The 13,463-nt window shown below is 43.0% G+C and overlaps 2 protein-coding genes across 2 annotated transcripts; one reads left to right on the top strand and one right to left on the bottom strand.

The window, feature by feature from the left end:
* Positions 1-660: 660 nt before the first annotated feature.
* On the bottom strand, positions 661-4,696 carry LOC146246448 (APC membrane recruitment protein 2-like). The gene is made up of 2 exons (XM_084683490.1): positions 3,576-4,696; positions 661-2,306 (listed from the first exon to the last, which is right to left on the bottom strand). The coding sequence occupies exons 1-2, from the start codon at positions 4,509-4,511 to the stop codon at positions 1,497-1,499; spliced, it is 1,746 nt and encodes a 581-aa protein (XP_084539616.1). The 5' UTR covers positions 4,512-4,696; the 3' UTR covers positions 661-1,496.
* A 1,423-nt stretch (positions 4,697-6,119) lies between these two features.
* Positions 6,120-12,586, top strand: LOC146246449 (palmitoyltransferase ZDHHC20-B-like). Its single transcript, XM_084683847.1, has 14 exons — positions 6,120-6,606; positions 7,159-7,185; positions 7,351-7,445; positions 7,726-7,846; positions 8,378-8,447; positions 8,531-8,563; positions 8,657-8,777; positions 8,956-8,991; positions 11,166-11,298; positions 11,510-11,636; positions 11,727-11,813; positions 12,107-12,144; positions 12,288-12,335; positions 12,446-12,586. The coding sequence occupies exons 1-13, from the start codon at positions 6,489-6,491 to the stop codon at positions 12,329-12,331; spliced, it is 1,050 nt and encodes a 349-aa protein (XP_084539973.1). The 5' UTR covers positions 6,120-6,488; the 3' UTR covers positions 12,332-12,335; positions 12,446-12,586.
* The last annotated feature ends 877 nt before the right edge of the window (positions 12,587-13,463 follow it).

Consider the following 13,463-nt stretch of genomic DNA (forward strand, 5'->3'; position numbering starts at 1 on the left):
TTTATCTATAAATATCCATCCTTTGTTGCACCCTCGTTATGACTTCTCTCTTCTCCCTCTTTCATCCCCGTGATGCTTCATCTTTTACCACCAGCAGTTGTTGGGGAGGGTTTGAAGTGTGTATAGAAGGAATGGACATGCGGATAGGAGGGAGAGAGAGAGAGCAAGAGAGAGCAAGAGAGAGCAAGAGAGAGCAAGAGAGAGCAAGAGAGAGCAAGAGAGAGCAAGAGAGAGCAAGAGAGAGAAAGGGTAGTGCTGACAGAACAGGGTTGCAGGACTATTAATCGATTCATTTTATCATAAAATAATATCAGCGTATTTCTAAATTGATTTTACTATTACTTTGGTATTACAGAATAAAACATATTGTTCCCAACATCTTTTGAGATTTCTGGCAAATTTCCGCTTCACACCTAAAGTCAAGTTATACAGCTTGTATTTCATCCCTCCCTTATTAGAACACTGTAAAGGAAGGAGATGGTGTGTGTGTAAATATAAATCCCAAGGTCATATCTTTGTGAACTCACACCATATTTGCACAAATATTCAAATGTTTTTTTCATGTTGCTGACAATAGCATATGTCAGCACACTAACATAAAATAAATACATTTAGGGTAATAAGTACTTTTGTCATTTTATTGATTAAATAGTAGGCAGAACAACATAGATGTTGATTATACACACAAATATAATCCTTGTGGGATCATGACTACGTCAGATCAGGAAAGAGATAAAACCAATGGGAGCAAAGGAATTCAGCATCCTCACAGTCTGGCTAACTAACATACTTTATTACACAGGTTCACCCACTGTAAAATCTATCTGTAAGAGCCGCAGTCAGACAGTGTTCCTCATGAGCAGGCAAACAAAGGCCATATGATTTAGTGCCCTGTCCAAAAATAAATAAAAAATAGAGTTATGGAGGAGAAATCCTCTGGCTCATATTGGCAAATCTTTCTATGTCCTGTACATCCAGAGATATGATTGGAGATGTAATGCTGAGGCACTGCCGACCCTCTACTGAGATGACTAAGGGACAGAAAAGGCAAAACAGTTATACAAGAGAATTGCTGTAAAGAAATTCAGGTTTCTTTTTTAAGTATTAATAACAAGAGGGCGTAACAAAAGTTAAAAAGGGTTGTACAAAAGGTTGACTTTGTTAAATTCAGATATGGTTTAGAATAGAAAGAGCACCTTTGGACTCTCTTCTATTAAATGAGTTGTCCTGGGTTCAGATCATCCCTAAGGGATGGCTGGTAACTCTAACCCTAACCCTGCCCAGTAATTGCTATATAATACCGTGATGATACTGCCTCCCTGCTACTGGTAAAATGCTGCTGTTGTTGAAAGCCAAGAAAAGGCAGAATTGTGGGAGAGAACCATTGGGTAATTAAAAGCAAGTCCACTACAATAAGAGCGATGGAAGAGTATCAATATAGTAATTTAAGAGTCAAATCTTGGGTATTGAATATGAATTGATCCTGTCTGCTGTCTTTATTTCCTCGGCTGTTCTGTGATGGGTTTTGGAGAAGCAGCTGTGGTTTTGTTGCAACCCCGGCGGACCGGTACCTTTGATACGGGTACCTTTGATACGGGTATCTTGGTGCGGTGGGGCTCCTTGGCTACAGGAATCTGAGCGGGATGGGCATGTAATGAGACTCCTTGCTTTACTGGGATCTTAGAGTCCCGTGATAAACTTGTTGCAATTTTGGGCAGCTGAAATGGATTCTCCTCTGGACTGGATTTCCAGACTGTTGGTAAGTTAACCTCCATATCAGTGGAGGGGTCAGTCATACCGTCTCTGCTCTCCATGTGTTGCTGGCTGAAGTGGGGACTCTCCTCCTCATGCCCTTGAGTGGGCACATCCCAACATCCTTCGTCGTCACTGGGCATGGCCTTCCTGACAGGCAGCTTCGCTGGCCGACCCCCTCCAACCACAGGAATCTTACTGAGCCCTGCAGTCTTCTTTGGGGGGCTCTTTTTGTCTGACTGGGGGACATCAAGACATTCGTCCTTGGAAGCTCCGTGTTGATCCTCTTGCTTGGATGATTTGGTCCCAACGTCCATGCCGTTTGGAGTGGCTGTGCTCTTGCCTCCATTCCCACAGGCTTCATTCTCTCTGCCTATTTTTGCCTGGGAAGAGGTTAAGGGGTTTGTAACCTCTGCGGCAGGTGTGGGAGCAGTCGAGGGAGAGTGGGCAGAGGCAGGAGTGGTCATGATGAATGAAACTGAGGCAGGCATAGGGTCTACATGTGGCTTGGATGCAGAGACCATGGCTGGAGTAGTTGTGGGGGAAGATGGAGTCTGGGGTGAAGAGAAATCTGTGGTTGAGGATGCTTTGGGAGGAGAAACTGGAGAATCTGAGTGTGAAGAAGGGGCCTTCGGTAGAGACACGAGGGTTGGTGAGGGACTCTGTGCTGCAGCAGGATTAGGGGTTTGGCCAAGGACTGGGTCTGGAGATGGAGCCAGACCTGGGATTGGCGTCAGGGTGTGGGGGTATGTAGGGCCTACTGAACTTTGAAAAGGAGTGGGATGTGAAAATGTTTTGAAGTTAATGGCTTCTGTGGAACCTAGTTTGGAGGATATGGTATAAGAGGCAAATGCAGCAGGTGAATTGCTCTGAGAGACAGGTGTTGGTTTAGCAAGGGCGGGTAGTGCAGAAGTTTCAGGACATGGTTTAGATACAGCAGACATGGGTGGAGCTACAGGAGATGGTTTAGATACAGCAGAGATGGGTGGAGCTACAGGAGATGGTTTAGATACAGCAGACATGGGTGGAGCTACAGGAGATGGTTTAGATACAGCAGACATGGGTGGAGCTACAGGAGATGGTTTAGATACAGGAGAGATGGGTCGAGCATCTACAGGAGAGGGTTTAGATACAGGAGAGATGGGTCGAGCATCTACAGGAGAGGGTTTAGATACAACAGAGATGGGTGGAGCATCTACAGGAGAGGGTTTAGATACAGCAGAGATGGGTGGAGCATCTACAGGAGAGGGTTTAGATACAGCAGAGATGGGTGGAGCATCTACAGGAGATGGTTTAGATACAACAGAGATGGGTGGAGCATTTACAGGAGATGGTTTAGATACAGCAGACATGGGTGGAGCTAAAGGAGAGGGTTTAGATACAGCAGAGATGAGTGGAGCTAAAGGAGAGGGTTTAGATACAGCAGAGATGGGTGGAGCAACAAGAGAGGGTTTAGCTACAGCAAAGATAGGTGGAGCAGCCACATGAGATGGTTTAACTGAAGCAGCACAGGTAAAAGATGAAGTGATGGAGGAAGAGGTGGACACAGGGTGTGGAGTTGGGGTGGAGTTTGGGGTAAAGTTAGGGGTAGAAGTAAAGTTGGGTTTGATATTAGTGCTAAGAATGGGGCTAGGTTGGTTAAAAGTGGAAGTAGAAATGACAAATTGTGTTGCAGGAGAGATGGAGTGAGGAGTCAGTTTTGTAGAGGGGACAGATGACATGAATGGTTTGGTTATAGGGGTGAGCGTTGTAGATGCTGGAGCAGCATCAAAAGTAGTTGGTGTGGGAGAAGGTTTGGCCCCTGCCGCTGCCCTAGTTCCAACCCCCCCTGCAGCGCTGCTTGCCTTCCCCCACTCTGCCTCCACATCAGCAATGATGTCTCCACAGCCCGTGAACGAATCAAAGCTGATAAGCAAAGAAATGTCGGCCATCAGCGAGCTGAGGCGGTCCACAGCAGGGTCAAGGGGAGGTTCAGTGGTGGGGACAGGTGGGGGGTGCGCCTCTAGAACGTCCAGATTAGATCCACACGTGTTTTCTGAAGCCACTGCCCCCCCTGCATCTGATCTCTCAGGAGTGGTGGCGAAGGCTGCAGTGTCTGGCTCCTGCTCCTGCTCAGGGCTGGTCATAGTGCGAGGTGGGGTTTTGGGAGTTAAGGTAAGATCCTCTTTAATAATCTCCACACTGTTGGTACGTGACGTCATGAGTAGGGGGCTTGGAGGGGTTTGCTCCTTGGGCTCCTTCTCCCTCTGGTGCCAGGGGACACTGCCAAAGAGACCTTTGAGACCTCTGCGCTGTTTCATGGACGGCTGAGACACGGTGTGGGCATGGCGGTCTCTCCCTCCACGCCGCCCGCCACGTAGCAGCGACAAAAAGCCCAGAGACTTGGCAGAGGTGACGGAGGAGATGGAGGGACGGGGTGGTACACTATAGGAAGTGACATCATAACCTGCAATTTCATCTACCTCTCCTGCTATCTCCGCCTCGTCTCTTTGACCAACCTCTGGATCCTGCTCCTGCCTCTTCTCTGCCTCTTGTTCAAACTCCTGCGCCACAGTCTCTCCTAATCCATCCTGAGTATTGCTCCTTGCAATGGAGGACTTGTTTGGGTTGTTCCCATCGCCTTTGCTGCGCATGGAGAAGATGCTGCCCACCCCAGAGCCTGGCTTGCGCTTTCCAAAAAGCTTGAAGCCCTTTCTTGTTTTCCCGGTAGGCTGAGGGTCACACGGTGGGGACTCACCGCTCTCTGAATGTTGATCCATTTTGTATCTCTATTTCCCTCCCTCGTTCACTCTATCTCCGATTTTGTGCTCTAATTCCTTCTGCCAGCCAGATGACTGAGCAGTTAACTGGATGCTGCCACCTTTGTTTTCTTGTCTCTGCAGAAGAGGTGTTGGTATTTTCCTCAGTTCTGCCAGTTTGTTTCTCAGCCCTTCCTTGCAGTCTGTCTCTGGTTTCTTTTCTGTATGTGCTCTGTCTACAGCTTCCCTCTGGCTCTTTCTCCTCTATTTCTCCCAAGCATGCCCCTCCCCTCTGCCTCCTTTCTCAGGCTGCTCTTGTTGGTCTCCATGGCAACTGATGGACTGGGCTGCTTTCGTCACCGATGGAGCATAGCCAGGGGCTCATCATCCCGGCCCACAGCACGCGTATCTCTCTCTCTCTCTCTCTCTCTAACTGATGTCTCCTTTCCCATTCTGTCTCCATCTTGCATCCATGTTTGACTTTTATACTGTTTCTTTATACGCGTCTCTAAATCTAATAGCTTAATAATATATTTGTGAATATATGTATCCATTTAATGATTACACATGTGAATGGCTATTTAATCACTCCTGGTGTATTATTATATACCTTTCCTCAATTCCCCACTTCTCATTTTGTCTTCCATCCCCCCATTTTCACACCTATTTTCCACTTTGATTCTCTGTATTCAATAGCTAATTTAATCTGAGGATTGGGGGGAAATTAAGGTAAATAGAACAAATCCAGACAGCGTTCAGGATTCACACAGTAATGAGACGCCAGATTATACTGTACTTTAATGTGTATCAGGATTCACACAGTAATGAGACACCAGATTATACTGTACTTTAATGTGTAGATTCCACCGAGACAACTACGGGACAGGGTCAGCATAATATGAATCCAAGGCACTCTTATACAAAATGTTGTTTTGTACATGAAATTACATCAGCCTTTTTGCAAATGCTATATGGTTTGAGAGGTTTATTACATGTTGTATACTGTGAATTGGACAGTCCAGTGTCATCACTAACAGTTATTATAAATTCAGAAAACAATAATTACAATTTTGTTCTTTATTCTATTATTCCTTAATCAAAATTGAGGTAAAATGAAAGGGCATTCACAAAACTTCACCCAGTGTTAGAGGAATGTTGCGCCTTTGTATTGCACTTTCTATGTCAAAACTATGCAGTGTTTGAATGCTCTAAACATAATTTCGTTGTTTTTCTATGACAATGAAAAATAAATATTGAATTGAATGGAAAATTGTTAGTGGTGGTCTACTTCTGACCTCTGCTGGAGAAACCGCATAACTGCGTGGGAGAAGGACAAATTAGAAAATCTTTATTAATGCAGTGTAACCAATAAAGGTTTCTGTCTCTTCTCATCTGTCCTGTCACGCAGCCATGGTGTTTCTAGATTAAGATTAAGAACGAGATTGATTCTATTACCAAAATGTTTGCATTCCCCCCGCTATTTAAAGTATTCACACTGAAAGGTGTAAATACATATAAAAGCATACTATACATATAAACAAATAGGGTAGGCCAACATTTTTATTTTATGTATACATTTTTTTACACCACGAAACAGTCACAAGCGACCACAGTCAGGGGAATGCGAACATTTTCCCCGCGTCCGCGTCGCCATTTCAGACACCCTAACCAATCAATAAACACTATTAACAAAACAAACAAAACTATGGTGGCGATGCACTTTAACTTTGGTTGCACTAAAATAGATGTTGAACCTACATTAGCCATTTTATGTGGGCTCATGTAAGGCCCCATCTCGTCTCTTTTTTTTATTACAAAGGTGACATACGGATTGGCTCAGTATGATAAATGCTATGCAACATATAGGCTATTGGCATATTTTCAATTATTCTTTAATTTTGAGTAGCCTACTTTACGCTCCATGGTCTGCAGAGCTCTTTGTTCAGTGGTGAGCAGTTTACGTCACATGTCCATTTTTCACAGCCGGATTAGAGAAAGATGGCGCCCTCTCATGTACTAAGATGCTGCCAACGGGCTCTAGGTTGGATACCGGTAGTTTTTATAAATTTAGTCGTCGGTTGGTCCTACTATGCATACGTAGTTGAACTCTGCATCTGTAAGTACAAATGTTTTGTTTTCTGTTATAGATGCGCTGTCAATTAAAGTTGCTTGGCAACGTAGCTCCGGATGGCGAATTACTCGTTAGCTTGCACTAGATTCTACTGTCAGAGCTACAGGTCGAAAACGAACCGAAGCCAGTAAGAGTGTGTAGTATCATTTGAGCAAAGAGGTGCCTTTTTATTTGTTTCATGCTACGTGGAAAATGAAAAACAAATTCTTAACTGTAAACTGAAACTTAATTGTTGTCAGGATTTTTTATTTATTGATATTCAATATTTTGTCTACAATTTCCAGATATTGGTTTGATATGTTTGGTATTGTATCTCTTCCCCTTACTATATATTACAAAGAATGAATATTCAACTGTAGTTGACATCAGTATGTTCAGTCAGTGATCAGTCAAGGGCATTCCTATTCAGCCTGGCAAACAAAGCCCCTCTGACTGGTGCTGGCTGTGCCAGGCTGCTGGAGGGTGGTGGTTGGAAATGGGTTGGGTGCCTGGTCTTATCACTTAACTTCCTTCTACACTATCTTGTCTCTCTTATAGTCACAATCACAAATGATGCAGAGCGAAGTAAGTTGACTTCTCACTATATATTTTGTATGTTTTTAAACATAATTATGTCTCCTCTACTGTGGATGGGAATGAATGGGAATATATAGGACAGTATAAATATTTCTATTGAGTTTGAAATGTAACTGTAACCTTTGTGATTGTGTACGTTTTTTCTGTCTCAAGTCAGTTACCTGGTGGTCTTTCACCTCCTCTTCGTCATGTTCATCTGGTCGTACTGGAAGACTATTTGCACAAAGCCTGCCAACCCCTCCAAAGTGGTAGGCTGTGTGTGTGGGGGGAGGGGGTTAGGGTGGGGGCTTAAGGGTGAAGGTTGGGGGAGGGTTAGGGTGGGGGTGGGGGTGCGAAGTGAAGTGTTTCTTCACTAACACAGAGTTAGGGTTATATAATACCAAGGGCAAAATACACATTTATACAGTCACAGTGTGTATGTGCACGACATACACATTTTAGACAGCCTACTGGTAAAATAGGAAGCAAACTCCTAGCCTCATTCACCAACGCCAGCATTTCACTGTGTCCTCTCACTCTGCCCGGCAGTTCTGCCTTCCCAAAGTGGAGAAAGAGCAATACGAGAAGGAGGAGAGGCCAGAGGAGCAGCAAGAGATCCTGAAGAAAGTTGCCAGAGAGCTGCCTCTGTACACACGCACGGGCACAGGAGGTAAGAAGGAGTGTCCTCAGCATGACTGGACACACATATTAAACTAGGAGGGGTAATTCAGTTTGATGGTCAGGTCTGGTCAAATTGTGTTGTTTAGGAAAATCTAAACCAACAGTAGTGTCTGTTCGGGATATGCATGATCAAATATTTCACTCTGAAAATTCATTTCCTTCATTAATATTTGAATTCCTGTAGTTACAGAGTCACACCAAAGCCCCTGCCTAGACTGCATTCTGCAGTTATAGTATAGCAAAACTATGACATTTGAGAGATGCACAGCATTTATAGCATATCCTGTTGACAAACAGTGACATGATGTTGGTATTTTAAGTTTTGAATTTAGAAGAAAAAATATGGAGGGAAAATCATATTGTGGGACTGGTCTGCACTTCATTCAAAAGCTGATTGCTAATATCTCTGTCGTTTCACAAGTGGCTGTGAAGCTGTCATGCTGCTGGGCATGTGCAGTTTGAGTAGCTCTCAGAACTGTTTGAGCTGATTGATTGCTGATAGATGCCATGCTCTCCACAGCTGTTCGATATTGTGACCACTGCCAGGTGATCAAGCCAGACCGCTGCCACCACTGCTCCACCTGTGACATGTGAGTGGCTACAGTGCTCAGTATTTCAGTCTCTTTGCTGTTTTCAACAATAAAACTCCTGTACTTTGTCCCTTTCTCTCTAGGTGTGTGCTGAAGATGGATCACCACTGTCCATGGTATTTTGTTTTACTCATTGGATACAGAATCTGATGTTCTTTTACATGGTGACTGGTGAATGGTTCCCCTTGTCTCCTTCTTTTCTCTGTCAGGGTGAACAACTGTGTTGGCTTCTCCAACTACAAGTTCTTTGTCTTGTTTCTGTTCTACTCCATGCTGTATTGTGTCTTCATTGCTGCCACAGTCCTACAGTATTTCATCCGATTCTGGACAGTAAGTAGCACCCCTACACTTGTACCTCAAGTGGAAGATACACAAGCCTTAAATATACTTTGCCCCCAAATAACATCACTTTAAAATGACTCTGAACTTCCTGTCTACCTATCTTGTCTTGGCTGGCTCTCTCCCATCATTTTTCATCTAACAGTCTGTCTGTCTCTAACATCCTAAGCGGTGCCGAAGGAGGTTTGCTGTGCATTGTCCAGAGGTAAAATCTATGACTTTACTTCATGGGCACGTTTTACAGTCTTGTCTTGGGTCTTATGGCCCTTTTGGAGTAGAGTTCATCATAACTTCTTGTATGGCCTGTGTGACAATGTTTATGACTCATGTAGAATACATTTTTTTATGGAACTGTCAGTGATTGATTTTTATTTATATGGCATTAAGAGCTCACATACTTTAAAACCTGTATTGTCATGAACATGAACCATATTGAATCGTTTGGCAAAGCTTAATGTTAGCACAAACTATTCATGGTGGAGTAAAAGACAAGGACTCTGTCCTGACCTGGGGTCAAATGTGTAAAACAGGGTGAATACATTCATAAAAGGAGAAAAACTTACAAGTGTAGATTTCCAGTTTTCTGAGATTTATAAACTCAGCATATGCAAACAGTTCTCCACATTTGTCATCATACATCCCAATTTTACTTTTGCAATTTTGTGCACGCAAACAAGCCCACACCTGGTCATCTCTCATGTTTGACCTCACATAGGTGTAGAAATGCCCATAATTAGTCTAATTTCCAAACAAATTTCTCAACAACCTCATACTTACTGAACTGAACAACAGTCTGAGAAGTGTGTCCTTGAGGTCCCAAACAAGACCAAGCAGCTCCAATGGAAATATATTATGCCAACAGTAAATGTGAAGACTGGGTTAGACTGTTTAGTCTATGAACAGATTTTTCAGACGTCATTTCATGCGAATGCACCATTATGCATTTGACCCCTGGCCTGGATCCTCCTCTTCTTATGACAGTTTCTCCTGTCACCATCCCAAGTAGTTTGTGAGTTTGGCAAGCATGTAATTGTCTGTGTTTGTGAGTGTTAAGTGACTTTCCTGCTCAGTATGAATGATCTCACTAATGATAAGTGGGTTAAGGCCTCGTCACACCAGAAATGTTGCTAATAGTCCATGGTTGCTGCTGTAGCGCCAGAAGAGCGGCGGAGAATGCTGGTCCAAAATTTTTTTTTGAACATGCACAAAAGTTCTCATGGAGACCAGCGTTTTTTAAACGCAACATTTAAACGCTGGACAAGCTGAAGAACGTTTGTGGAACGTTTGACTAACATTGCACACGTTTGGCTATCGTTAGTCAGTCGGTACCCTAGCATTACTTGGTTGTTATTCATCGTTTGCTTCGTTTTCATCTTTTGCTTTCGTCACACGTCGCGACCCAGTGCACGTCATCACACGCTAATAGTTTTCAGGGGTGTCTTACTTGGTCGCTGTTACACGCTCCTCATGCGTCAGTCCCACGCTAGTCCATATTATAGTCACACGCCAGATGTGTCCACCTCGCCCTTGAACGCTTTAAATTGAATGATTAGAATTTTCAGAGAACGTTTACCGGAACGTTATGGTGTGACGGGGCCTTTAGGGTTTAACCTTGTGGAGACAAATGTCGTAGTGGTAGGTAGAATCTCTGTGAATGTTGAGGCGCAGTGTTGAGATAATCATGGAGCAGTAAACTGACTCTGTCCAGTTAATCCTGGCTAGTTAATCCTTCTATTACTGTTTTAAAGAAAACATATTTAGAGAACTTGGCGAGGCTCTTAAAACGAACTCATTATCTTTTTTTGTCAGCTTTTTTTCTCTCTTTGTAGTTGTGACTGAATTGTGTTCAAAAACATAAATAAAAAAATAGATTTACACAGGGTTACAAATATGTACCTGTATTGTACTCATCTTGGTGCATACCTACTATGTGGTATCTGATTTATTGAACTACCACTAGTCTACACGGAGCGCGAGCACTGCCAAACAACTGGCAGATGATCTGACATGTTGTCCAGTCAGTGGGGATCTGACATGTTGTCCGGTCAGTGGTGATCTGACATGTTGTCCGGTCAGTGGTGATCTGACATGTTGTCCGGTCAGTGGTGATCTGACATGTTGTCCGGTCAGTGGTGATCTGACATGTTGTCCGGTCAGTGGTGATCTGACATGTTGTCCGGTCAGTGGTGATCTGACATGTTGTCCGGTCAGTGGTGATCTGACATGTTGTCCGGTCAGTGGTGATCTGACATGTTGTCCGGTCAGTGGTGATCTGACATGTTGTCCGGTCAGTGGTGATCTGACATGTTGTCCGGTCAGTGGTGATCTGACATGTTGTCCGGTTAGTAACCCTTTTCTTCTGTCTTCTCTCTTATGTAGAATCAGCTGCCTGACACTCACGCCAAATTCCACGTCTTGTTTCTGTTTTTCGTGGCGGCCATGTTCTTCATCAGCATCCTATCACTTTTTTGCTACCATCTTTGGCTAGTGGGGAAGAACAGGACCACCATAGGTATCTGCACAGCATGCATCTGCCAATCAACTGTGTAACAGCAGCACAGGCTACATTATCTACAGATAATACATGTGATCCTTCAAAAAGTTAAAAAATGGGTTACATCACAGTATGACAATCAACAGTATTGCTGTATGACGAAACTGATAGTGTGATGACTTTGACTGCACTGGATATAATGGTGTCCTGTATTCTGGCATCTTGCAAGAGGCGTTCAGGGCTCCAGTCTTCAGGAATGGACAGGATAAAAACGGCTTTTCTCTGAGCTGTAGTCGGAATGTTGCAGAGGTGTTTGGAGACCAAAATAAATTCTGGTTGTTTCCAATCTACTCCAGGTAAATTTCAAAACCACTGTAGCTAAAACAAGTCACTACTGGTATAATGACCACCATGACCCCCCTCTCCTCTGTATCTATGGTTATCAGTCTGGGAGATGGACAATCCTTCATTACTCGTCTGGTGCACATAGACCCAGAGCAGGCCAATGCCATCCTACAGTCCAATGGCAAAAGGTAAGGCATGCTCCCATCACTTTTGTGATATGTGATATATTAATTACTTATTTCAGTTAGTTACTATGTAACTGTCTTTTATTCAAATGTGCCAAACACGCACTGCACCGTGCTTGCTGTATTGTATTGTGCACCCTACACATATGCAGTAAAATTAATATAATGGGAGAACATACTATACTACTATACATACTAGGCTGGAGGTCTTCCTGGTTATGTTTCCCTGGTTAACAAAAATGTTAATGCCAATATAATGTGATGTGTATATAATAAACTGTAACATTCTGCAACAGCATACACCACAGCGAGGAAAGCAGAGAAGAGGAGGCCGGTATGTTGGTCTAATGTTATATGGTACCATGTCGTTGTCAAGGAGTTGGAAAGTTCTGATCTTCTAGCAAGGACTGATCATATCAATTCAAATCAGTCAGTCCTCTGACCCCTAACCCATGATGTTTCACCCCTGTGTTTCAGACACAGCTCAAACAGTGTCTGTCACCATGGAGAGGGAGTCGTAAACTGGTGTGTATCTGCAAGTGAAAGACAAGAAAGAAAAATAACATCTGTAAGATCTAACATTTCTGTGTTTTTGTCTAGTTGATAGCAGTTGACCTGATGGTTGATTATTTTAGGCAGCTGTCGCTTCTACATCCCAAGCAGGCTTCAAGAGCCAACTGTGATGCCTTTAAACCAGAAGCATCTGTGTCCATGACAACCGATCCAGCAGTAGCTCCCACATGGACATTGTCTCCATATCATCTAACCACTAACCCTGTCCAGGAAAGTAACACCTCCATACAGCATTCCTAATATCATGACTACCAAAGGGACTTGCACGAACACAACACATTGGTTTCCATTACATAGAAAAAGACACTCAGCATCCTCAAAAGTAGAGGCTCAATAACAGAGCTTTCTGAAGGCTCTGTTGATTATGCAAACGCAGTCCGCATATAGCAAATGTCCCTTGACCAACACATTTTGGAAATTTCTCCTGTGTCCTCCTCAATGAGATTCTCAATTTGAACCCAGCTGATAACTTCTTAAGTGCCAATGATATAAGGAATTCCTCACATTTGCCGGTATCATTGATGTTGTTTATCCAGTTTGGAAGTTGCATATAGGAGACAAAAATCATTTGTCTGTTAATATTGGGAATGGAAATACTATCTAACATAAGGCAAAGTAGATCTTTCAAACAATTATGGACAACAGCTGTTTAATACATCTGAGGAAAATCTTGTTAACTATAAATCAGGTTACTGAATAGGTATTTATTAATGGTTTAAAATTACAAATGTAATGACCATAAAGGTAGTAATTTATAACAAAATAAATAACATTGTCAGTAGGGTCAAAGTCGCATAAAACTTTGAACATTGATGCTAACCCTAACCCTATTTATTTATTTTAGTCTTAATTTATGTATTCATGGACCATCAATGGTCAAAGATAGTCATGTATTGCAAATTTTATGGATGGAAATCAATGAACTTCAAAGGAATCAATTTGGGGATTTATAGTATCCTGCCTAACGATGCGTTTATAAAAGAAGACACAAACGGTAGTTATTATATAAGTAGTAAGTATATTATGTTGGGAAATTTACAAATGTCTATTTACAGAAGTAAATTAGAAGGGTTACCCTAA

This window comes from Hypomesus nipponensis, chromosome 20, assembly GCF_054491055.1.
Source record: "Hypomesus nipponensis isolate SF chromosome 20, ASM5449105v1, whole genome shotgun sequence".
In the NCBI taxonomy this organism is placed as follows: domain Eukaryota; kingdom Metazoa; phylum Chordata; class Actinopteri; order Osmeriformes; family Osmeridae; genus Hypomesus; species Hypomesus nipponensis.

Bases quoted from the DNA above. Each gene is read 5' to 3' on its own strand.
- LOC146246449 (XM_084683847.1), top strand. From the start codon at position 6,489: ATGGCGCCCTCTCATGTACTAAGATGCTGCCAACGGGCTCTAGGTTGG. The intron at 7,847-8,377 runs GTAAGAAGGAGT...TGCTCTCCACAG, and splicing joins CACACGCACGGGCACAGGAG to CTGTTCGATATTGTGACCAC. The intron at 12,145-12,287 runs GTATGTTGGTCT...CCTGTGTTTCAG, and splicing joins AAGCAGAGAAGAGGAGGCCG to ACACAGCTCAAACAGTGTCT.
- LOC146246448 (XM_084683490.1), bottom strand. From the start codon at position 4,511: ATGGATCAACATTCAGAGAGCGGTGAGTCCCCACCGTGTGACCCTCAG. The intron at 2,307-3,575 runs GTTGGAACTAGG...TCTTCACCCCAG, and splicing joins CAAGCAGCGCTGCAGGGGGG to ACTCCATCTTCCCCCACAAC.